The 24656-nt window shown below is 47.5% G+C and overlaps 10 protein-coding genes across 10 annotated transcripts; 5 read left to right on the top strand and 5 right to left on the bottom strand.

Annotated features, from left to right (window-relative positions):
* The first annotated feature begins 2506 nt into the window (after window positions 1–2506).
* Window positions 2507–2972, top strand: LOC100545463 (histone H4). Its single transcript, XM_003202221.5, has one exon. The coding sequence runs from the start codon at window positions 2605–2607 to the stop codon at window positions 2914–2916; it is 312 nt and encodes a 103-aa protein (XP_003202269.2). The 5' UTR covers window positions 2507–2604; the 3' UTR covers window positions 2917–2972.
* Window positions 2973–3119: 147 nt separating this feature from the next.
* On the top strand, window positions 3120–4018 carry LOC100542202 (histone H2B 7). The gene has a single exon (XM_003202201.5). It carries the CDS (start codon window positions 3462–3464, stop codon window positions 3840–3842), a length of 381 nt encoding a protein of 126 aa, XP_003202249.1. The 5' UTR covers window positions 3120–3461; the 3' UTR covers window positions 3843–4018.
* Window positions 4019–4022: 4 nt separating this feature from the next.
* On the bottom strand, window positions 4023–5824 carry LOC100542048 (histone H4). The gene has a single exon (XM_085224443.1). The coding sequence runs from the start codon at window positions 4388–4390 to the stop codon at window positions 4079–4081; it is 312 nt and encodes a 103-aa protein (XP_085080569.1). The 5' UTR covers window positions 4391–5824; the 3' UTR covers window positions 4023–4078.
* A 3787-nt stretch (window positions 5825–9611) lies between these two features.
* LOC100545149 (histone H3) lies at window positions 9612–11410 on the bottom strand. Its single transcript, XM_085224372.1, has one exon. The coding sequence runs from the start codon at window positions 10461–10463 to the stop codon at window positions 10053–10055; it is 411 nt and encodes a 136-aa protein (XP_085080498.1). The 5' UTR covers window positions 10464–11410; the 3' UTR covers window positions 9612–10052.
* A 144-nt stretch (window positions 11411–11554) lies between these two features.
* Window positions 11555–12084, bottom strand: LOC100541896 (histone H2B 8). The gene has a single exon (XM_003202199.4). It carries the CDS (start codon window positions 12015–12017, stop codon window positions 11637–11639), a length of 381 nt encoding a protein of 126 aa, XP_003202247.3. The 5' UTR covers window positions 12018–12084; the 3' UTR covers window positions 11555–11636.
* A 189-nt stretch (window positions 12085–12273) lies between these two features.
* On the top strand, window positions 12274–12996 carry LOC146545289 (histone H2A-IV). The gene has a single exon (XM_085224411.1). It carries the CDS (start codon window positions 12366–12368, stop codon window positions 12753–12755), a length of 390 nt encoding a protein of 129 aa, XP_085080537.1. The 5' UTR covers window positions 12274–12365; the 3' UTR covers window positions 12756–12996.
* Window positions 12997–20138: 7142 nt separating this feature from the next.
* Window positions 20139–20567, top strand: LOC146545288 (histone H4). Its single transcript, XM_085224478.1, has one exon. It carries the CDS (start codon window positions 20196–20198, stop codon window positions 20505–20507), a length of 312 nt encoding a protein of 103 aa, XP_085080604.1. The 5' UTR covers window positions 20139–20195; the 3' UTR covers window positions 20508–20567.
* Window positions 20568–21278: 711 nt separating this feature from the next.
* Window positions 21279–21790, bottom strand: LOC146545287 (histone H3). Its single transcript, XM_085224398.1, has one exon. The coding sequence runs from the start codon at window positions 21737–21739 to the stop codon at window positions 21329–21331; it is 411 nt and encodes a 136-aa protein (XP_085080524.1). The 5' UTR covers window positions 21740–21790; the 3' UTR covers window positions 21279–21328.
* A 713-nt stretch (window positions 21791–22503) lies between these two features.
* On the top strand, window positions 22504–23014 carry LOC104916665 (histone H3). Its single transcript, XM_085224387.1, has one exon. The coding sequence runs from the start codon at window positions 22554–22556 to the stop codon at window positions 22962–22964; it is 411 nt and encodes a 136-aa protein (XP_085080513.1). The 5' UTR covers window positions 22504–22553; the 3' UTR covers window positions 22965–23014.
* Window positions 23015–23724: 710 nt separating this feature from the next.
* Window positions 23725–24153, bottom strand: LOC104916664 (histone H4). Its single transcript, XM_019611439.3, has one exon. It carries the CDS (start codon window positions 24094–24096, stop codon window positions 23785–23787), a length of 312 nt encoding a protein of 103 aa, XP_019466984.1. The 5' UTR covers window positions 24097–24153; the 3' UTR covers window positions 23725–23784.
* Window positions 24154–24656: the final 503 nt, after the last annotated feature.

The following is a 24656-nucleotide window of genomic DNA, read 5'->3' as shown; positions in this document are numbered from 1 at the left end:
TGCAGCTCTGGGTGTCCTGGTGCACCTTCAAATTCTCAAGAACTTGGGATGTACAAAGACAACAAAATTCTCCTCTGAGCCTTTTAAGTTAGAGTTGTGTTTCAAGGTAATTTGGTACTATCTCTGTACGTATCATGTCTTAGAATGGCAATGTTTAAAAACTAAATAAAAGATGTTTTAAAAATCATTTTTCGCCTTGATTTTCAACACGTGGAGTAAAGCACTCTGAAAAGTAAATCTTGCACGTCTTCAGTTTGCAGGTTCCTATTGTAATACTTACAATCATATATGTAAATTGTCATTTAAGCTCAAGAAAATAGTAATCAAATTTTGTGCATAATACACTGATGCACTGATTTTATTTCTCAACTGCTGGTGCAATTTCTTGTGCAGACATGCTGAGGTGTTGCCTAATGCAACAGCTGGTTTAATGGGGAGATACTGGTGGTAGGTGGATGGTTCAGTTGATGATACTGGGAATCTTTTCCAGCCTTTATAATTCTACAATGCAATAAATGATTCCATTTTTCATTTTATGCTTTAACAGGGAAATAGAGTCTCTGTCTTCAGTAAAGCACAGTTGAAATGTTGGAGTGGTTTTTTTTGTTGTTGTTGTTTTTGTTTTTTAACAGAGCAGTTCTGCAAACATTTCCTTATTTTATTCCAAACACTGGGTCCAAACTCATGAGCAAAATGCTGTTAATGTAATCCAAGGGTGCGATCCTGAACATTGATCAATGTAACACCACCCTCAGACTACAGTAAAAACAATCATCTGCGGCCACTGCCAGGGGCTCCTGACATGAAGGTATTTCAAATGTCCTTTGGAAGATGATTTTTGCAATAATTTTTTCTTTTTCAAGTTGTTCCACTACTGCTGGAGGAAAGAGCTACGGGGGACCCTCAGCCTGCACTGTGTAAGAACTATGAAGAACTGGTTTTGAAAGAAAATGTTTCCTGACGTTCCTTTAGGGTTCCTTGTGTGAATATGTCTGAATAGACAGTGGCTTTAACTGCTGACTCCACTGCTTTAAGGAGCAAGTCTAGACATGCAGCTTCAGGTACAAAGAACTGGGCAGACTGCAGCCACGCAGGCACTGTGGGTGCTGTATGAGCAACTGGAGTCTGTTCTGCACAGTCAAAAAGATTCACCTGATTTATTTATAAACATTTTGAGTTAAAATGGAATTCAAGTTGTTGTAGGAGCAATAAAACATAAGACAGACTTGCACAACTTTGGATATCCTCAATTTGCTATGTGAAAATCTCTATCACATTACCTGCTGTATTTAAAGAATAGATTTTGTCAACAGGTGTACTGGAGATGTGGCCCAAATGCTGTAAATCCAGTTCAGAAATTAAATTACATTGACACCTATACAAACTTAGAAAGAATTTGATCATTTTAAAAGATTGAGATGTTTGACATGTGCCATGTGATAAGAGTACAAATGTTAAGTGTCGTAGCCACAGGTTTTGGCTGTGTAAAACAATGTTTGCAAGCACATTTCAAATCATCGGCTCCCAACTGTTCCTCTACTAACTCACTTCCTTTTGAATATTGTCCAACGCACAGTAAGATGAACGTGTATGCTGAGTTCATTAGTAGAAATGCTGAAGAGCAAACCTGATCAACTGAAGGAAAAACATTTGGTTACCGTTCCTTTTATACTGTGTCATATGGACATTTTCTGGAAATGTGTGCCACGACTTCTTTTGCTCGTCTCTGGTCACATGTGAGCTGCAGAGACCTTCAGTAACCCCCCCCCCCCCACACAACGTGTGCGGCGGCTACCGGTAGCCCAGGGACGTGCGATCCGCCCCGCCCACGGGTGCTCAACTGCAGGGGTCCCTGCTGCATGCCAAGGTTGGCCCTACGAGCCCTAGGCTCGCTGCATTTTGCAATGAAAACCTCAGGGACGGCTCCGGATCCCTCAGGGCCTCATTCCGTGCTCCCTCCCGCAGTTCTGCGTGAATATGAGACAGTGCTCGGGGCGGGGCTTCCAGGCTTCCACAGAGTGCGGAGCACTCGAGAAGACAAAAGAAACGCGAAACCGCCACAGACAGAGCAAACAAAGAGTGTGGCCGGGGAGCCGTCGCTGGGAACGCTCCCGACGAGCGGAAAACGGAACGGTCGGTAGGGCGGGGCGGCAGCGCAGAGCGCGACCTCGGATTGGCCGACTTTTGCCGCAGACCCCGGGGCACCAAAGGGGGGGACGGGATGGGGACGGGAGGGAAGCACCGAACGGTGAAACGTGGGACAGCGGCCCATGCGACAACGAGCGGAGATGCCCCGGAGACATCGCCCTAAAAGCGAGCGGGGAGGAAACAGGGAAGGAGAGAAGAAGGCAGCGCGACCCCAGCAAGGGAAGCGGGGGACCCGGCTAACGCCGGCGGGAGGAAAAGCCCGGGGCAGCGCCGGGCAGAGGCCGCCCGCCCGCGGGAAGCTCTCGCTGAGGCGCGCGGGTGGAAAGGGCGGAGACTGCGGCCGAGCCCCGCCTCCCTTCGCCCGCCGCAGTTCTCAACCAGGTCGGCACCCGCGCCATATAGCCCTACTCGGCGGAGTGCACGGCGCGCAGTGTGGTCTGCGGCGGGAGCGGGAGTATGTCTGGCAGAGGCAAGGGCGGGAAGGGGCTCGGCAAGGGGGGCGCCAAGCGCCACCGCAAGGTGCTGCGCGACAACATCCAGGGCATCACCAAGCCGGCCATCCGCCGCCTGGCGCGGCGCGGCGGCGTCAAGCGCATCTCGGGGCTCATCTACGAGGAGACGCGCGGCGTGCTCAAGGTCTTCCTGGAGAACGTCATCCGCGACGCCGTCACCTACACCGAGCACGCCAAGAGGAAGACGGTCACGGCCATGGACGTGGTCTACGCGCTCAAGCGCCAGGGACGCACCCTCTACGGCTTCGGTGGCTGAACTCCCGTTGCAAACCTTACGCTGTTAAACATCAAGGCTCTTTTCAGAGCCACCCACACATTCACAACGAGAGCTGTTTATTGCTGGTCTTACTTCTAGTGAATATGGTACTATTAAAATACCCCGAGAAATCCCAATTATATTTTAAGTATTTTATGAAGCGGTACAAAAAGAGTAGCCAAGAAAATATACGGGATGTTAAAAGCTGCAAATGTATTTCATAAACACAAAGATTTTTACCTAGTCCTGATATTTCAAATAACGTCAGAATTAAGCGAGCATTCCATGAACCTGAGTAAATATTTTTGCTCTTTAAAGCAGCATAGATTTAGCCCTGTCTATCGAGCATAGTTGTGTAGATATGTTGTGAAAACAGTGACGACAACAAGAGGAAGTGTCTGTAATTACGTTTCTAATTTTTACTCCAATAGGAATGGAACGATTACAATCCTCTCATTTGCATAACACCCTTATAAATAGAGGGGCAGGCGCCATTTTCGGTGTTGTTGAGTTGCAGTGAAGAGCTTGAAAAGAAACTTTTAAGGATGCCTGAGCCAGCAAAATCCGCTCCAGCGCCCAAGAAAGGCTCGAAGAAGGCTGTCACTAAGACCCAGAAAAAGGGTGACAAGAAAAGAAAGAGAGCGAGGAAAGAGAGCTACTCGATCTACGTGTACAAAGTGCTGAAGCAGGTGCACCCCGACACAGGCATCTCATCTAAAGCCATGAGTATCATGAACTCGTTCGTCAACGACATCTTCGAGCGCATCGCCGGCGAGGCGTCGCGCCTGGCGCACTACAACAAGCGCTCGACCATCACGTCGCGGGAGATCCAGACGGCCGTGCGGCTGCTGCTGCCCGGCGAGCTGGCCAAGCACGCGGTCTCGGAGGGCACCAAGGCGGTCACCAAGTACACCAGCTCCAAATAAGGTTTTAAACTACAACCCAAACGGCTCTTTTCAGAGCCCCCAACTTTTCTTACAAAGAGCTGCAATTGCTTTTTTTTCCCCCCCTTTTGAACAAAAAAAGCTGTATGTCACAAAACAAACTAGCAAGATCTTTTTATGTTACTAATGCTTAAGTAATAAACAGCTCCCGTTGTGAATGTGTGGGTGGCTCTGAAAAGAGCCTTGATGTTTAACAGCGTAAGGTTTGCAACGGGAGTTCAGCCACCGAAGCCGTAGAGGGTGCGTCCCTGGCGCTTGAGCGCGTAGACCACGTCCATGGCCGTGACCGTCTTCCTCTTGGCGTGCTCGGTGTAGGTGACGGCGTCGCGGATGACGTTCTCCAGGAAGACCTTGAGCACGCCGCGCGTCTCCTCGTAGATGAGCCCCGAGATGCGCTTGACGCCGCCGCGCCGCGCCAGGCGGCGGATGGCCGGCTTGGTGATACCCTGGATGTTGTCGCGCAGCACCTTGCGGTGGCGCTTGGCGCCCCCCTTGCCGAGCCCCTTCCCACCCTTGCCTCTGCCAGACATACTCCCGCTCCCGCCGCAGACCACACTGCGCGCCGTGCACTCCGCCGAGTAGGGCTATATGGCGCGGGTGCCGACCTGGTTGAGAACTGCGGCGGGCGAAGGGAGGCGGGGCTCGGCCGCAGTCTCCGCCCTTTCCACCCGCGCGCCTCAGCGAGAGCTTCCCGTGGGCGGGCGGCAGCGAGGCGGCGGGGTTCTCTTTTTCCACGGTGCTTCCCCTGGTTCGTGCCTTCGGCTTTTCCTGTGCCGGCCAGGGTCAGCTCGGCTTGAGCTGCCACCAGGTTCCTTCCTTTCCCGTTTCCTCCTCACCCCATGTGAGGGTGATGATTCTATGACGGATCCTGGGCTCCGCGGGGGGCTGTTGCGGGAGTCGCGTTTCGGGGTCCTGCGCTCACGTCCCCATCCCGTTCCCCGCCTTTCCCGCCCCGGGGTCTGCGGCAAAATTCGGCCAATCGAGGATCACACTCCGAGCTGTCGCCCCGCCCCTGATCGTCCTTTCCGGCTTGCGTTGTGCTTTGGCCGCCTCACGTTATGCTTTAAGTACGCGTATTAATGCTTTTCAGGGTAGAATTCTCTCTCACATTCATTAATCTGTGCCAGCTCGTTCCTATTCGCCCTTCGGCTTCTTCCTGTCAGTAAATCCTGTGTTTCTTAAGAGATCAAGGGACAGAAATTCTTAGCCATGCATAAAAACGTTATTTACTTTTTAAAATGTTCTATCAGTTTTCCTTTGTGTGGATTAGAACGCGATGGGCATTTTTTCCGGCATATAACACGCATTTATATACCTGTCATACTTTTACCTGTACGTAGCCGCTGTGAGTAAAGCAGAGAGCCTCCAGAACCCCCATCCCAGAGAGAAGGGATCACAGTGTGAGAGGAGCCGTTTCTCTCAGGGCTTTTCCTGCTGAGGACTCGAGAGCCCCGTGCTGCTCTGCTCCTTAACATGTGAGGGGAGGCAGAGTTTTCAGAAAGTTATCGCATACATCCTTTATCTCCTCACTAAATATGTGCTGATTAATACAGTAATACTTTTTTTTTTTTTTTTTTTTTTTTGCTTTTGTGTGTGTATGCGCATTTAGCAATAAAATACAGGAATGTGTTCTATTATTTTAATTTTACTGACTTTGATGGGTAAGGATGATTAAAGAAACTAATGAACTTTACTGCCCAACATAGAAAATATTTATCTCACTGTAGAACCACAATAATGCAATTTGAGGGGAGAATTTTGGCTGTAGTTGAGGGTCTTCAACTATATATCTTTTTTCTTTTTAGTCCAATTGTTCAAAAAATATAACTCTCACAGAATTTGTAAAGAAATGCAATATAAAGAAATACAGCTTTTCCCCATGGCAGTGCTCCCACATTGCCAAGAAAGTGGAACAAGATATATGAAGCCATTTGTAACATTGATATATTCATGCAGCAATGATGGAAATGTACCTCAGAAAAGAGAGAAGGTAAGAGATTACCTCCTCCACCTGGAAGAGCTCCTGGGAGGGTGTCAGAGAGCTGCGTGAGCTCTGCTGTACCCCTGCAGGGGACAGATGTGGGATCTGAGCTGCACTCCAGAGGAGTGGAGTTTTGCAGATATATCAGGACAGTACTGGCAGTTGCAGGAAAGTTTAAACTGTAATTTCAATTAAGTGTCTGGTAAATGGTAACTCTTAAATGTTATTTAAGATGTGGTTTAAAAGAAAAAAAAAGGGAGGGAGGAAGGAAGGGGGGTGCAGATGGATACGAAATAGCAGCAACTGGAAGTGCTCTAGCCTCCAAATACAGTGTATTCTCAAATGTTTCTTCTGTGGTCTCAGTGTAATTCCCAGGGCCATCCAACTTCATGAAGTTTATTAACAGCACAACTTTCTATTCAGGCAAAGAATAAATATTCCAGAATTATAGAATCATAAAATCATTAGGTTGGAAAAGATCCCTAGGGTCATCTAGTCCAATCATCGGCCCATCTCCATGGTTCTGGAACACCTCCAGGGATGGTGTTTCCACCACCTCTTTGAGCAGCCTTGTGCCACGGCAGCACTGCTCTTTCTAAGAAGCAATTGTTCCTAATATCCAATCTGGACCTCCTCTGGAGCACCTTAAAGTCATTCTCTTTGGCCCTTTCACTGTCACCTGGGAAAAGAGGCTGACCCCCTCCTCGCCACAGCCTCCTTTTGGATTGTAGAGAGCAATAATGTCTCTCTCGAGCCTTCTCTTCTCCAGACTGAACAACCACAGTTCTAGCATTGGATGCAGAGATGTTTTGTCTGGTGAGGCTTCTGTTCCGTGTTGTCTTGCACTGAGATTATCACAGTTGTCTCAGGGAGAAAAACACTGATGTCCCACTCATTTCCTTTGGCACCTGTGTAATTACCCCTCACAGACTTTTAAAACCATCTCTGCAAGGACTGGAAAGGAACAAGTTCATGTAAATGAGTATAGTTTATTTTCTGGAGATGTTGCTTTCCTCATGAACAAAACAAAAATTATATTCTGTAACCCTGCTCAGAACTGATGGGAAGATCAAAACCGGCACAACAAAGAAAAATGACATTCAATTTCAAAAGGCATCATATGTTAATTAGTGGAAAGAAGAAAAAAAATTAAGTGTCTTATCCATGCTATACTAATGCATGGATAAATACTAACCCATGGGAACGCACCTTAGACCTGCAGGTTTTTTGTTTTTGTTTTTGTTTTTTGATGTTCAACATTTATTGAAAGTTATCTCTGATGTCTGCTGAAATAATTTCCTCCTTAAGTGCCTCATAGGATGATGCTACTGCAGAACTGCATTTTGTACAGCTTTGCTGGATGTGTGCGCTGTGCTCAGGATAACATGCAAAAATGCAGAGAGAACAAGATGCTCATAACTGTCTCGAACATTCATGACATGGGCAGGTATGCAAAGATGTTGGAATGCCCTCAAAGATGTATAACACTGGGTTGGGATAAAGTGTAAAGAAAGCTGAGAGCAGGATATATGGCAAACTTAACAACTTGTTGGATATTTTGTCTGTATTTCATCTGCACGTGTGCGTCAGCACACTCAGCACAGACTTGCTCAGCACGTAGCTAAACAAACCAGCCTATATTGCACCTCTTCGATATTTGTACATCTACAATCTACAAGATGCTTCCACTCAGCTGAAGTTACTTCTGATTCTTTGGAGAGAAATGATACCACCCTCTGCACTAATTTTACATTATAATGCTCAATTAAAAACAAAAGAAAAAAAAAAAAAACAACCACCACTCTTTTCATATGGAAAAAGCTTTTGTTTAGAGCTTTTTCTAAACTAATAAACACCTGAAGTAGGGCTGATTCGGATATATATACACACACAATATATATTTTTATCTGGGCTTATGCATTTCTAATAAAAGTGGAGAAAATTCACCAGGAGGAACTCAGTGGTGATTTTGTCCATTTGACAGATTTATCCCAGCAGTGATTTGATTCAGATCATATCAACAGGGCTCTGGATCACTCACGGAAGGTGGCAAAACAGCCAGGATTTATCTCAGCCAAATATTGCACTGAGCAGATGTAATTTTTTCCTAACTTTGTCTGATCTGGGATTTCTGTTACTGCTCTTTTACAGCTTACTAAATCAGCATCACATGCAAGCTGATAGGATTCATCAGTTATGTAAGAAGGAAAGAGCAAAGCCCACTGGAGATTTCCAGTCAGTCTGCTGTGGTTTGTGGTATCACCACTGCAGCTGTTACAGACTTCAAATTCCATGCAGTAAATTCTTCCTGAGTGCCAGTCTGATTTTCTGGAGCAAGCTCTGACAGATTATTATTGTCATCAGTGCCCTTCTGTGTTAAATACTGGATTTTCTTCAGGCCCAGGCATTGCAAATTCAGGGATCATATGATTTTACTCTTCCTGCAAAACCCTTGCATGTCTACTTCCTTCTCAATTGTGTTAATTATTTTTTTTTAATTATTTAGAAATCTCAGAATCAAACTCAAAGTAACCCCAATCAGTAAAACACAGCTTCCCTTCCCCTCAAACACACAAAAGAAAGGGGGAAGAGGGGTGAAGAAAAAAAAAAAAAGAAAAAAAAGCATCATTTTTATCATTTTTATCCAAACTCCTACTAAAATGTAACTTTTTACTCAGCTTGTATAACATTTTGCTACAGTTCATTTCTACAAACATGACAGTAATTATCCACAGCAAAAAAAGAAGCACATATATAAATCTGTTCAAAAAGCACAGAATATGTCAATGAATAAAACTGCCTATGATCTGATCAAGTTTTCCGAAGTGCTACTCTGAGATCTACCCCACAATCTCCACCCCACCCCCACCCCCAGGTTACTACACTGAGAGTAAAACAGAAAATGGCTGAAAGGAAGGAAAAAAACAGGAAAGAAAATGGAGCACCGAGGAATGTGATTGGTCAGATTTTGCTGCAGAGCCCAAAGTTCCTGAAACAGAGGAAGGAACATTTCCCGAAACAAAATGTATCAGCAGTTACACAGAAGGGGAAGAAAAAAAAAAAAAAAAAAAGAAAAAAAGAAAAAAACCCACACCACAAAACCCATGACTTACTGCATGAAGCTTTGAAAAAAATATCTATTTCCTCCAAGCAATCCTCCTTGTCTGTGTTCATTCACAGAAGTGAGAGCTGCATCTCACTCACTCCCATGCAGCACTGCAGAACCAATTCGATCAGGCAGAGCAGGGCACTCCCTGCACTACAAGGACATAAGGAGGACTGTGCTGTGTTGAGCAATACAGGATGCAACAAGAAATTAGAAATGGGTTAGAAAATGGTGTTTTTGATAACAGGTAAACATCTTTTGGGTAGGATGTGAAGGAGCCGCAAGGCAGTGTGGCAGTCAGAGGCAGAAACCCCATCACCCACGTAGGTGCACGGGAATCATTGGGTACAACGCTCTGCCAGGAAGTGTTGTGTTGGTTTCAAATGTAAACTAAAAGCCCTTAAGTAGGGCCAGAGACTGACAAGAGGGACTTGCTTACAAGAGGAACGGTCAGCCCATGTGTGGCAAAGCACCCATGCAGGAATGGGCAGCTATGGAGACTAGACTTTGTGCTACTTCACAATTAAAGGCACTGTTTTTAACCGTGGGATTAATAAATTCTAATTAATGCTTTGAGCAGAAGGAAATAAAAGCTACAGAATAACGTGAGCAATGAACTACTTACTTGCCTTGTAACACACTGCAATCAAAGAAGGAAACTCAGTGAATACAGAATTCCATTTATACCTACATTTATACATACATACATGGCTTTAAGTAACCATTACGTTAAGGAACACCAGCTTTTAGAAATGATGCAGTTTTGCTTTTAGCTTGTCAAAGCCCTCAAAAACCTTTTCCACTGGAACCAGAAAAGCAACTCTACTAGTTAGACCTATAAAACTGAGCTTTTCTTATCAACGAACCTTTACCCAGTTACTAACAAAGCATTTAATCGACACAAATCTCTCTCAACCTTTTAAAAACATGGCTATGCTTCCCTTAGCACTTACCTTAGAAACTGGCCAACAAAAGGCTACCCGCAACACGTGCAGCAGTAAACCCTCAAGATATTTAAGAGTTCACAGCTCTTTTTAGTGGCCCTGTGGCGGCTCTTAAAAGAGCCTTTGGGTTTTCGATAGTCACAGATTCTCTTGCCAGGAACTCAGGCGCGCTCCCCGCGGATGCGCCGGGCGAGCTGGATGTCCTTGGGCATGATGGTGACGCGCTTGGCGTGGATGGCGCACAGGTTGGTGTCCTCGAAGAGCCCCACCAGGTAGGCCTCGCTCGCCTCCTGCAGCGCCATGACGGCCGAGCTCTGGAAGCGCAGGTCGGTCTTGAAGTCCTGCGCGATCTCGCGCACCAGGCGCTGGAAGGGCAGCTTGCGGATCAGCAGCTCCGTGGACTTCTGGTAGCGGCGGATCTCGCGCAGCGCCACCGTGCCGGGCCGGTAGCGGTGCGGCTTCTTCACGCCGCCCGTGGCCGGCGCGCTCTTGCGGGCCGCCTTGGTGGCCAGCTGCTTGCGGGGCGCCTTCCCGCCCGTCGACTTACGCGCCGTCTGCTTCGTGCGCGCCATTCTCCCGAAGCAGCCGCTCGGCAGAGAGAAAAGAAACTATGCAGGAGATGATGCGAGACCCCGTATTTATAGACAAAGGCGCGCTCTGATTGGCTGGCATGGAGGCTGCCACCCCATTGGGCAGAGGCAGGATTTGAAAAGCCCGCGCTGCTCGGCAGGTAACGATGCCTTCCCACTCCGCAGTCCCCACCCCTCCGCAGGCAGCGCCGCCCTCGGTTTGTGCCCTTCCCCCCCTGCGGCGGAGCGCTCGGGGAGCGTGGCACGATCGCAGCCTTCCGTCAGCATAGCGGAACACGGCCATCTGTCCCGCAGCCAGGATGTGAGCGCCTGCGTGAAAGGCTCTTTCCGAAACAAGCCTTCTCCCTATCACCCGCATTTCATAAGCCGCTCTCGTTCACTTTTTTTCTTAAATATATATATATATATTTTAAGCACATCTATCATTCAGTGTGTGCACTAGACTAATGAACCCCTGTCTCCAGCAGATCTTCTGTTATATTATTTAGAGGGGAAAGCAAACTACGCCATATCATTACAAAACTCTCTAGCTCGTTTAAGTAATGCCCAGTACTATTTGTACAGCTCTACATAGATGATGATAAATATGGAGCATCGCTGTCTTGCAGAAGTCACACATGAACACAGTGATGTCCCCATGGAAACTCTTCGGGTCACACAACTACTCTGTTACCCACAGCCAGGTCCTTGGGAAAGGGTGACAGTGCTTAGTGGGGACATCAATAGGAAAGATGTGAATGCGGCAGATACGGCTGTAGTTGTAACAAAGGCTGCTTTATTTCAAAGCAGAAAGACAACATCCATATGTATGTACCTCTATCTGTTTAAAATTGTGAATTGAAATGCTTGTCAGAGGAATGCTTACTAGGCATAGAAAATGACTTGAATATCATAAATTCCATACATATTTTTCTTACTCAGAGTTCCTTTATGTCACATAAAACACCACCACAAACATTCACTTTTTAGCATGTGAAGCATAAGCAATAACCGTTTGTTTTCCATCATTAATCAGATCAGCCTACTCTGACAACCAAAGACAGTATGAAATAGCAGCACCACTCACCACCACGTATCTGTGAACCACTCTTTTACTGAAAGCATGGGTGGCTCTGAAAAGAGCCTTTGGGTTAAAATCGAGTAATCCGCACCGCTCTACTTGGAGCTGGTGTACTTGGTAACCGCCTTGGTGCCCTCCGAGACCGCGTGCTTGGCCAGCTCGCCGGGCAGCAGCAGCCGCACGGCCGTCTGGATCTCCCGCGACGTGATGGTCGAGCGCTTGTTGTAGTGCGCCAGGCGCGACGCCTCGCCGGCGATGCGCTCGAAGATGTCGTTGACGAACGAGTTCATGATACCCATGGCCTTGGACGAGATACCCGTGTCGGGGTGCACCTGCTTCAGCACCTTGTACACGTAGATCGAGTAGCTCTCTTTCCTTGTCTTTCTACGTTTCTTGTCACCCTTCTTCTGGGTCTTGGTGACCGCCTTTTTGGAGCCCTTCTTGGGGGCAGGAGCCGACTTCGCTGGTTCCGGCATCGCGCACGCCCGCCGCTGCCTATACCGCTGGATCGACGCAGGTACAATGGCGCCGTCGCCCGTACTTATAGAGGCGGTATGCAAATTAAGGGACTCGAAGTTGTCCCTTTCCATTGGACATCTTTGGACCGTGACGTCAAAATCACTTGCGGTGTTCAATTGGTCGGTTTTCTATCGATGTTCCCATTGGCTAACTCCACAATCGCCGTCTCCTCCAATCAAAAGTGGCGCACGACCCCAGCAGGAAGGGATAAAAGGGCGGCGCTCAGCTTCTCCTGGATTCATCCGACTCTCCTGGCCTTCTGCTTGCGTTATCGATTATTTTTTGGCTGACTTGCTTATAAAGATATGTCGGGCCGCGGGAAGCAGGGCGGGAAGGCGCGCGCCAAGGCCAAGTCGCGCTCGTCGCGGGCCGGGCTGCAGTTCCCCGTGGGCCGCGTGCACCGGCTGCTGCGCAAGGGCAACTACGCGGAGCGGGTGGGCGCCGGCGCCCCGGTGTACCTGGCGGCCGTGTTGGAGTACCTGACGGCCGAGATCCTGGAGCTGGCGGGCAACGCGGCCCGCGACAACAAGAAGACGCGCATCATCCCCCGCCACCTGCAGCTGGCCATCCGCAACGACGAGGAGCTCAACAAGCTGCTGGGCAAGGTCACCATCGCGCAGGGCGGGGTGCTGCCCAACATCCAGGCTGTGCTGCTGCCCAAGAAGACCGACAGCCACAAGGCTAAGGCCAAGTGAAGCTCTAAAAGTAAACAACCCAAAGGCTCTTTTCAGAGCCACCTACACTTTCCCAAAAAGAGCAGGAACACGTCAGTGTAAATACCAGCTTTGCTGTTTCTTTGGAAACTGTTTCTATAACTAGAATCTTATTTATAGTGATCACCAAGTGCCAAGTTCTCATTATTAATAACATAAGTATGTTCTGCTTGGAAGCTAGTTATTTTTGCTGAAAATCAATAAAAGTAAAGATGCTGAAGAAGTACAGTCGGTATCTGGTCCGCCCGCTTCCCCTCCCGCTGCCCGACGCTTGGAAGCAGCCGGGCAGGCTGCGCGCCTCCACCGCGCGACTCGCAAGGGTCAAAGTCCCGCCCCTTTCCTGCGGCCGCCAATCGGAGCGGAGCGCGCGTTTTTTGAACCGCGGCGGAGGTGGCGCACGTCTCGTTTGGGTCCGCACGGGAAAAGATTCCTGGTGCTCTGTGGGCACAAAAACATTAAGGGAAAGGTGGATCACGAGTTCATAACAAAATGCCGCCCTGCACTTTCCCTCATTGTGTAAGTTTCTATGCACTTTACAGGCTTTTCATACACCGCGCATGAACTGGACGCTACTGGCTGTCTTATGATACTATGGATGGCTGTTACTGGCTTCACTGGGTTTTTCTGCAAGTCTTCTGCCCCCCAGATCATTACATTTCTGCTTGGTCAATTCGAGCCTCGCAGCCATCCTGTGCTCTGAGGAGGGGCCACCTGGAGACTGCTGCTCACTGGGGCTCCGGGTCTCTGTTCTCAGAAGGCACCTCCCGAGGAATAGGGCAAGGAAAGCGGTCGCTGCACCTCTCCCCCAGGAGAAGCTTTGTGCTGTGATTTCTTAACATAATCTCTGTCATCTTCACTAAAAGCTATTTCTGCTTGGTCAGGGTTATTCACCAACTGATGTGTTATTCTCTGCCTTACAGCCATCTTTCTGCCTTGAGATGATACACGCAAAGAGACTGGCTTCCTTCCAGCTGTTCTTGCTTTCCATGCCACAAATACAGCATTTTCATGGCATTTAAAAAAATATTATTTAAGCATCCCGATTTCAGCCAAAACACTGTTAATAGCACATCAGTGTTTTGGTTGTTGCTGAATGATGGGAGTGTGCCTGGGTCCAAATATATTACTACATATCAAACATTTTTCTATATAAAAGAGGAAAAATTTTGTTTAAGAAGAGTGCATCACAAGTGTTGGTAGTCATGGAACAACAAAGCATATCATGTCACAAACATACCTGGTCTTTTGACCTTTAATCCACACAAAATATAACCTTCCGTTCAAAAGTACTCACCTAGGTGATGCTTTCTCTCAGATAGACTGGTCTCAGAGAATGTTATTCAACCTGTTGTTGCATCAATCCCCGTACTTTCTTCATAGATTTTTATTTTCTTTCATAAAGAAAATAAGTGAAATTATGTCAAAAAAAAAAGAAAGAAAAAGAAACTACACGCAGTTGCATAAATATTTCCTAGAATGCAGACCAAAAAAAACACAGAAACCAAAAACCAAAAACAAAAAACAAAAAACAAACAAACAAACAAACAAAAAAAACAACAGTGAAGTAATAAAGGAATATTGACATTTTGGATAAGTATCACAGTGGCAATAGTGTATAGACTATATATACGACTAGTCTTTTCATTTATAAAAATGCACACTTTTATTGCTTTTATCGAAAAAGTTGCTTGATTACTCTGTAATAGGACCCCTCTGGAGAGCATAAAGATATTTTCCAAATTTCTGTGCTACTAAGCCATCTTCCATGGTCTTAAATGCAGGTATGATTTTTTTTCTACTGCCTTTCAGGAGGAGAAGTTCCTTTGGGTTGTGCTATTTACCAACTATGTAAGTGAGATCATTTGCTTAATTCAAATATGTGTACACATAGAGACAGAGAGAGAGAGAGAATGAATTCTCTGTTGTTGAGGGCAACTCTATTAAACTGAGTAAAACTTATTTGACTCTGTGACAGTGTGACATTTTATACAATGGATAAATGCTCATCAATCTTTTCATAGGCTACTCTCAAACCCCTTCACATAAATACTGATTTCCTCTAATAGCTTTCTGTAAGTAAAAATATAATCAATTAGAAATATTTTCAAATCTGGTGTAATCAGAGAAACTTTCTGGATATCATCAGTACATTCCTGTTCATGTTCCTTTGAAAGTCAACTGCTTAGGCACCAAAGGGGATGAAAACAAGTCATTGATATTGCTGTTGATTTCTCTCAGGTATGTAGTGCACGATCAAGTTAGACATAGGGAAACATGAAAGAAAATCACATGACTCCATTCACACAACTTCAGAGGCTGAGATGCCCACATTCAGGAAATATGAATGGAGAGATTGGTGTCTCAAAGCCAGTTACTTCACAGATGTACAAGTACAGCAGAAACTCTGCAATGGTAGGGAAAATAAAAAAGCTCTGCTTCTATAACAATTATCTCAGCTGATTAAAAACATATGCAATGATAACAAAAATGCTGACTGATGTAAAATGCAGCTGATTCACTGTGCCTCTTTCTTTACTCTTTGTATCTTCAAAAATTCTCTCTGAATAGTTCCAGTGCTGCTGGGACTGGCTGTCAGTGTTATTTAATCTGCAGCTTCTTTACATTGTGGCTACTGTATGGGATAAACAGCCAAGGGGCAATCAGGGTTATCACTTTTCCCTATTTCCAAATATTGTTTTCATGCAGTGGCCTCCACAGCTGGGAATGAACAGCAGTGCAAGCTGCCTGATAAACCACTTCTGCAAAGAGCCTGCTCTCATCAAAGCATTTCTCCCTTCTTCCTTCTTTACTAGAAAACTTGATGCCTGATTGCATACTCAATCTTCAAGAATATGCATAGGATGGCAGCTGATAGCACCAGAGACCAACATGGAAGTTTGAAAGTTATGATAATTCTTTAACATCAGCATTAGGAAGTGGTCACCATTATGCAAGCAGATGCACATGTGATTATTGAGGAATCATTTCTGTAGAGAGGACTGATGGAGCCATCCTCACCTTTTCGTTCATCACCTTCATTTGGAAAAAAGTCAGTGGAGACAGAATTCCATCCAACAGGCACAGCACTCACGGTGCAACTATTTTACACAGTGCTGCAGAAATACAGTATCGTCTGATGAGCGTTCTGTTCCTCTTCTGCTGATTCTTAACAGTGAGTTTCCTTGCACTGGTTCTGGAGCACTGAAGAAACAGATCACTTAGCTATACATTTATGGTTTGCAGGTGTGACAGGATGCTTTCATTATAATCAACCTGTAGGTTGCAGTGAAGGTGAAAGATAGCAGCATTATGCATCTGAAGGATCAGGAACCAGGGGTGGGAGGACAGGCAGTGAAAATGAAAGCTATGGTCTAAAGAAGCTGAATATTTTTTTTGTACAGTAACCTCCAAAGCAGCTCAATTTTGGAGAGCCCAAGATGTGAACGCTGTAAAGACCACACAGAGAAACAAGGGAACAGACTCTTCTGGAGGGTCTGCAAGGGGAAATGGTTTCAAACTAACAGAGGAAAGATTTAGATTGTATAGAAAAAAAAGGGGGTTTTTGGTTTTTGTATTTTTTGTTTGATTTTTTGTTTTTTGTTTTTTTGTTTTTTTTTTTTACAGTCAGGGTGGTGAGGCACTGACACAGGTTGCCTAGAGAAGTGGTGAATGTCCCATCTCTGGAGACATCCAAGATCAGCCTGGGAGGGCTCTGAGCACCTTGATTGAGCTGCAGTGACCCTGTTCATTGCTGGGGAGTTGGATCAGATGGCCTTTAAGAGTCCCTTCCAACCCAGTGCTTCTATGAACTGTGTCCTTGTGTCTGTGTGGGCAGCGAAGTTCACACAACTCACTGGTTCCAGACACCTGCTGTTTTTGTTAAGGCTGCCAAATGCTGAAGGACTCAGAGCTACATTGGAGCAGTTCTTGGGCTTTTTAAAATGGGGAGAATTCCAACAGCAATTGTCATATTAGATTTGAGCACGTTTTGAATCTAAGAATTATAAAGTTTGGAAAAGACCCCTGAGATCATCATGCAGTCCCTAAAGAACTATTAAGACAGACCAGCACAGAATAATTTTAGTGAGGCTTATAAGTATCTATCAGAGATGGATCACATAATCCTTGTGGTAGAAGCTGCTGTGATCCACGTGGCATTAGAATTTCCATTTTTCACCTGAAAGGAAATTAGTTAGAATGTAGCAGTGAAGGTCTTCAGCACACAGCTTCAGGTAGAGGCCAAAGGTAAATTTTCACCTGAGAAGAAATGCTGTTGTGCTCCCAGACAGACAAACAGACTCATAAGAAGCAGTTAGTCCAGGCACCAGGTCCATCAGGATTCTGCACCTGAATGAGAACAGAAACAAGGGCTGAGCTGACCAAAACTCAGTCTAGAAGAAATCTAGGGGACAACTGAGCTCCCAGGTTCAACACGTAGGATTCTCTTTTATATTGAGGGGTAACCACCACCCTTGCCTTCAGATCTGTTCCATGACAGATGAACATGGCAGGTGGAGGTTGATGGTCTGTGGGGAGACTGACATCTGTGATTCTCCACTGAGATTCACAGAGCATTAATTTTTTTTGTGTGTGTGCTTCTTTAATTGACATAATTGTTTGCTTGCATGCATTAAGGTATTTTGCAGTGTTTTTCATCACAGGTATTGTTACTTCAGGCAAAAGTTCATCTCCATGTTTACTTGGTCCTCCATATTTTATGTGATTATACTTTGAGAACATTCACATTTCCCTGGGGAGGTGCCGCAGCCTTTATTTCTTTCCTTGACAGATTTATCAGGAAAGCACTATAGCACATTTATCACAAGCATCTGCCTTAATGCAAGGCAAATCCATCATCTCCAGACTGCAACTCTTCTATAACAATTATCTCAGCTGATTAAAAACAGCAACTCACTACAAAGACTGTGTAAGTTGATTTTAATTCTCCAAACAAATTGAAAAGACATGAGAAAAGATCTCCTAGGAGATCCTTACCTCCTTGAAGGCAACACCTAAACAAGTTTCCTCAGAACCTCAAAGTAGATCTTGGAAAGAAAACAAGTTTTGAATTTCACCTCATTTTAAGTCTCCTTCTTGAAATGTTGGTTGTCACATGGGAAGGTTAGGAGGAAAAGAACAGCACTCATCATCCTTCCACTCTGTCTCAGCTAATAGGAAAAGACTAATTGTAAAAGTAATCAATAAGCTTAAAAGAAAAGTGTTGGTTTTATGAGTATCAAAATCCACACAAACGAGTGACCAGGAGAAAATGATAAACACAGGCCGTGGAATAAAACAAAGACAAGGTGAAGTGATACTTCAAGATGTAATAAATGCAGATTTCTCAGCAATGCATTCTGCTTTTTGGAACACTGAAACACCAGGGCTCCTATAAGGAGGGAGTATGCCCCTCCCTTTGGATTTAGCAATGGTGAGGAGAGCCCTAACGCATCAGTAGTATACACATTTATATTCTGTAACTACAGCTGGCAGTGAAAGAAAGACAGTGCACATACATCACACTGAGGTAAAAACAGGAAGCTTCATGTCACATTGTGTGGAGAGATACAATTGGGTAAACAAAACTTGAATTTCCCAAATAGCAAAGACAAAAAATACTTCTCAAGTTATTCAAGCACAGCTGTATAATACAGCAATCTGTTGTACATCCCTCCACAGTGCTATCATATCTGCACAGATTGTTTAAAACTGATTGTAACAAAAATGCATGCATTAGTAGTTGAACTATTGCTGGTTGTTGTTTTGTTTTTTTTTTTAATTGGTTATTGTAGGTCTAGGATGAATTTTGTTGTTAGTTTGGTTGTCACAATCAAAATGTGGACAAGGATAAGAAATTGGCAATTTAAGGAAATTTAATACAAAATACAAAATTAAGAAAAGGTTAAATTTCCTGGGGGAAAAAAAAAAACAAAAAAAAACACCACAAAATAAATGTTCAGAAGAGAGAGGAGAGAAAAGGATTCTAATGAACCAAACAGAAGTAAGAAACTGATGCTAAAAGAGATGTCAACTATTTGGCAAAGAAGCATTCAAGCCACATGGTATGAAAAGTGTGTAAGGTGGGTTGCGGTGCAGAACACATATTCCCATTAACTCAAAACAGGTGCAGGAAAATGTCTACCTGGAAACATGCGTATCTGGAGTACAAATAACATCTAAATCATTAAAAGTTATTAGGTTAATGAAAGCAAAGCTATAAAAGAAGATGTGCAAAGAGAAATAAACAAGTCAGTCATGACTCAGAATTAAACGACGTGAGATGCGAAAAAGAAATATTTTCAGCAGTCCTGAAGAACAAAAGATTTGTGTCTGGACAAGTGTAGGGAGAAACACGCTGATCACATGCAGTGAAAAGTATAGAATATGAAATAGTGAGAGGAATGATAGCTGGGAAACAATACACTCAACACAGAAACATGAAGCTTTCTGTTGTACTGCATTTGTTCTGTAAACAGCAAATGAGGGGAAAATATATATATCAACCAATACTTTTTTTTCCCAAACTTTGTAAATCCATTTATTAAGCAAGATTAAATCTATTAATAGGTAAATTATAAAATATCTATGTAACTTCCCAAACTTAATGGAAATTCCAGATTTCAAAAAACCTATAGGATGTAAAAAAAAAATAAAAAAAATTCAGTCTCATACAACACAACTTAACAAAGTAGACACGATTTAATGGTTTTTCAGAACACTCTTACAGAGGAATATGAAAACGTAGGAAGCAGATTCTGGCAGTATCCAAGATACAGTTAACCTCAAGAGAAAGGGATGAAACATGACAATGAAATGTAAATACAGTAAACGAATGGAAAAGCACTGAGCAATTACTACGGAAAAAAATGTTAAAGATGAAGTAGTATTATAGCAGTGGGGCCCCATGAGAGAAAAAAAAAAAAGGAGGGATTGGGCACCTTTGTGCGAGCGCCGCGAAATGGCGGCGGCGGAGCTCCGGGGAGGAGGTGGGAGCGGCGCTCCAGCTCCTCCCCCCCCCAGCCGCCGCCGCCGCCGCCGCCACCACCATTAATCGGCAGTTGCTGCAGAGCCTCGGCCGGCAGCGGCCCGCTCCCTACGCCGACACCGAGTGCCGCGACAACGGCGACGGGAAGCCAGGCGGCGAGAGAAAACGGAGAAAGGCAGGAAGGCAGCAGCGAAGCCGGACTGTAAAACTGTCTCTACAACGCGCAGAGACGACCGGAAGCAATAACAGGGCCAGCCGGAGACGCGGCGCAGCACCCGCCCTCCTCCCAAAACCGGGGGAAAGACCGGAGAAGGCCCCGCCCCACCCAACCCCGCCCCGCCCCGGCGCAGTCCTCAACCAGGTCGGACCGTCGGCAATATAGAGGCGCGCTGTCGGCTGTTCCCGCCACAGGTGCTGTAGAAGGTCGGTGCGTGATCATGTCTGGCAGAGGCAAGGGCGGGAAGGGGCTCGGCAAGGGGGGCGCCAAGCGCCACCGCAAGGTGCTGCGCGACAATATCCAAGGCATCACCAAGCCGGCCATCCGCCGCCTGGCGCGGCGCGGCGGCGTCAAGCGCATCTCGGGGCTCATCTACGAGGAGACGCGCGGCGTGCTTAAGGTCTTCCTGGAGAACGTCATCCGTGACGCCGTCACCTACACCGAGCACGCCAAGAGGAAGACGGTCACGGCCATGGACGTGGTCTACGCGCTCAAGCGCCAGGGACGCACCCTCTACGGCTTCGGCGGCTAAAGTTACCTGACGTTAGACTTCGCTTTTAAAACACCCAAAGGCTCTTTTCAGAGCCACCCACGCTGTCAATAGAAGAGTCTTTATCACTGTTCATAATGCAGTAGCAATGCTCTCACTTGAATTCGCGTATAAGCCTTTCTAACCTTAGGTATGGATAACACCCGTTAAGTTTCTCAGTAATGGAATATTGGGGAAGAGCAGCAGAAACTAATAGTAAAGAATTTAACAGCCTTCCCCGAGGATGCAGGGAACAGCTACGAGAGAAGACCAGTACCCTGGTGAAAGGCGCTACTGGCATGAACAGCGTCTCAGCCAGGGCAGCCTCAGGCAGGAGGCTCATGAAATGGCGCCTTTTTTTTTCCTCCATCCTTTTAGGTCCGTTTCGTGCTCGGGGAAAAATAAGAGGGAGAAGTGAGAGGAAACGACCGTCAATGCACGTAGCACCCCAGGGAAACGGGAGGGAGGGGCAGGTCCCTGAAGAATCGGTTTAGATTACTCCTCCCTCCCCCTACCGAGGATAAAACCTCTGCAGGCATTGCCTAACCCTGAACTCTCACCACCTTCCCTGTCTCGGATCCCTAAGATCGTGAACCTCGCTAACACTGCCTTTAGAAGGGTAGGGGACTCTGAATAGACGTAGCTTAGTACTTAAGACCTCCCCCAACTTCCGCTTCTCGATAATCGGCTCCGCCAAAAGCACCATAAGGAGCACTGGGTACAGAGCACGCATTCACCACCAGCACAGTGATACAGCTCTCCCCGGTGGTAATGTGGTGGCTCTTAAAAGAGCCTTTGGGTTTGGCAGTGAACGGACAGCAGCCTCAGGCGCGCTCCCCGCGGATGCGCCGGGCGAGCTGGATGTCCTTGGGCATGATGGTGACGCGCTTGGCGTGGATGGCGCACAGGTTGGTGTCCTCGAAGAGCCCCACCAGGTAGGCCTCGCTCGCCTCCTGCAGCGCCATGACGGCCGAGCTCTGGAAGCGCAGGTCGGTCTTGAAGTCCTGCGCGATCTCGCGCACCAGGCGCTGGAAGGGCAGCTTGCGGATCAGCAGCTCCGTGGACTTCTGGTAGCGGCGGATCTCGCGCAGCGCCACCGTGCCGGGCCGGTAGCGGTGCGGCTTCTTCACGCCGCCCGTGGCCGGCGCGCTCTTGCGAGCCGCCTTGGTGGCCAGCTGCTTGCGGGGCGCCTTCCCGCCCGTCGACTTACGCGCCGTCTGCTTCGTGCGCGCCATGCTACAACTTCACCTTAATATTGCGAAGAGAAACCGGAAAGAACTACTGAGCTACTGCGTTTCCCACACTCGCTTTTATACCTATCGCTGCATTGCCATTGGCTGAAGAATGGACAAATATCATTGGTCAATTTGAAAATCCCGCGTTAAACCCCTGCCGTTCTTAGTGCCGCTGTTCAGTAGTTAAAACACAGCGTTTCATTTTTCGGCTTCCAGAGATCCATAAAATTGTTCTTATCTTAGCTGTTTTTCGTCGTTGCCACCTTCAGCAATAAACAGCATTCTTATACCCCTCATTTAACCTGCAGGGGAAGCCGGATATTAGCAAGCAATGAAAACAAGGCTACAGAATGATTTTTTGTTTTATTTTTAGTCATCAATCAAGCAGAAAGTCATAAGCCTTGTTGTATTTGAAAGGTTCCTTTTTCTGCTTTGTTTTCTACGCCGAGAGTACCAAGTGTCTTGCTCTCTAATTTATGTTCAATTTAGGGAAAGGTTTCCTAAAAAGTCAGATGTTTAGTACTTCAACCTTAAAGCTGTCATAGAAGTCTGTGTTTCTAGAAGCAAATGTCGCCTACGCTATGACGTCACAGCAAACCAGAAAAGTACATCGTGTTAAAAAAAAGTCGAAAAAATATTCTAAAAAGCTTAGAAGCTTCTCTGCAGTCTGGTACTTGCAGAAGGCTTAGAGTTGTCCAATGAAATTCATTGCTTTGTTAACCAATCAGAGGCGAATGGGGCGGGGTTTCATCTACTATAAATATGAGTCGTACGGGCGTGACGTGTTTCTCTTGTCGTAAGGCAGGCATTGTGGATGGCGCGCACGAAGCAGACGGCGCGTAAGTCGACGGGCGGGAAGGCGCCCCGCAAGCAGCTGGCCACCAAGGCGGCCCGCAAGAGCGCGCCGGCCACGGGCGGCGTGAAGAAGCCGCACCGCTACCGGCCCGGCACGGTGGCGCTGCGCGAGATCCGCCGCTACCAGAAGTCCACGGAGCTGCTGATCCGCAAGCTGCCCTTCCAGCGCCTGGTGCGCGAGATCGCGCAGGACTTCAAGACCGACCTGCGCTTCCAGAGCTCGGCCGTCATGGCGCTGCAGGAGGCGAGCGAGGCCTACCTGGTGGGGCTCTTCGAGGACACCAACCTGTGCGCCATCCACGCCAAGCGCGTCACCATCATGCCCAAGGACATCCAGCTCGCCCGGCGCATCCGCGGGGAGCGCGCCTGAGGCTGCTGTCCGTTCACTGCCAAACCCAAAGGCTCTTTTAAGAGCCACCACATTACCACCGGGGAGAGCTGTATCACTGTGCTGGTGGTGAATGCGTGCTCTGTACCCAGTGCTCCTTATGGTGCTTTTGGCGGAGCCGATTATCGAGAAGCGGAAGTTGGGGGAGGTCTTAAGTACTAAGCTACGTCTATTCAGAGTCCCCTACCCTTCTAAAGGCAGTGTTAGCGAGGTTCACGATCTTAGGGATCCGAGACAGGGAAGGTGGTGAGAGTTCAGGGTTAGGCAATGCCTGCAGAGGTTTTATCCTCGGTAGGGGGAGGGAGGAGTAATCTAAACCGATTCTTCAGGGACCTGCCCCTCCCTCCCGTTTCCCTGGGGTGCTACGTGCATTGACGGTCGTTTCCTCTCACTTCTCCCTCTTATTTTTCCCCGAGCACGAAACGGACCTAAAAGGATGGAGGAAAAAAAAGGCGCCATTTCATGAGCCTCCTGCCTGAGGCTGCCCTGGCTGAGACGCTGTTCATGCCAGTAGCGCCTTTCACCAGGGTACTGGTCTTCTCTCGTAGCTGTTCCCTGCATCCTCGGGGAAGGCTGTTAAATTCTTTACTATTAGTTTCTGCTGCTCTTCCCCAATATTCCATTACTGAGAAACTTAACGGGTGTTATCCATACCTAAGGTTAGAAAGGCTTATACGCGAATTCAAGTGAGAGCATTGCTACTGCATTATGAACAGTGATAAAGACTCTTCTATTGACAGCGTGGGTGGCTCTGAAAAGAGCCTTTGGGTGTTTTAAAAGCGAAGTCTAACGTCAGGTAACTTTAGCCGCCGAAGCCGTAGAGGGTGCGTCCCTGGCGCTTGAGCGCGTAGACCACGTCCATGGCCGTGACCGTCTTCCTCTTGGCGTGCTCGGTGTAGGTGACGGCGTCACGGATGACGTTCTCCAGGAAGACCTTAAGCACGCCGCGCGTCTCCTCGTAGATGAGCCCCGAGATGCGCTTGACGCCGCCGCGCCGCGCCAGGCGGCGGATGGCCGGCTTGGTGATGCCTTGGATATTGTCGCGCAGCACCTTGCGGTGGCGCTTGGCGCCCCCCTTGCCGAGCCCCTTCCCGCCCTTGCCTCTGCCAGACATGATCACGCACCGACCTTCTACAGCACCTGTGGCGGGAACAGCCGACAGCGCGCCTCTATATTGCCGACGGTCCGACCTGGTTGAGGACTGCGCCGGGGCGGGGCGGGGTTGGGTGGGGCGGGGCCTTCTCCGGTCTTTCCCCCGGTTTTGGGAGGAGGGCGGGTGCTGCGCCGCGTCTCCGGCTGGCCCTGTTATTGCTTCCGGTCGTCTCTGCGCGTTGTAGAGACAGTTTTACAGTCCGGCTTCGCTGCTGCCTTCCTGCCTTTCTCCGTTTTCTCTCGCCGCCTGGCTTCCCGTCGCCGTTGTCGCGGCACTCGGTGTCGGCGTAGGGAGCGGGCCGCTGCCGGCCGAGGCTCTGCAGCAACTGCCGATTAATGGTGGTGGCGGCGGCGGCGGCGGCGGCTGGGGGGGGGGAGGAGCTGGAGCGCCGCTCCCACCTCCTCCCCGGAGCTCCGCCGCCGCCATTTCGCGGGGCTCGCACAAAGGCCCTGGTCGCGGGGTTGCGGCGGTTCTCAGGAAATCCGTCGTTGTTAGGAAAGGCACAGCAACACTTTGTCCAC

The sequence above is a fragment of the Meleagris gallopavo genome, chromosome 1, assembly GCF_905368555.1.
Source record: "Meleagris gallopavo chromosome 1, MGAL_WU_HG_1.1, whole genome shotgun sequence".
NCBI classification, from domain to species: domain Eukaryota; kingdom Metazoa; phylum Chordata; class Aves; order Galliformes; family Phasianidae; genus Meleagris; species Meleagris gallopavo.
The sequence above is the reverse complement of the archived record's forward strand: the minus strand, read 5'-3'. Positions and strand labels throughout refer to the sequence as shown.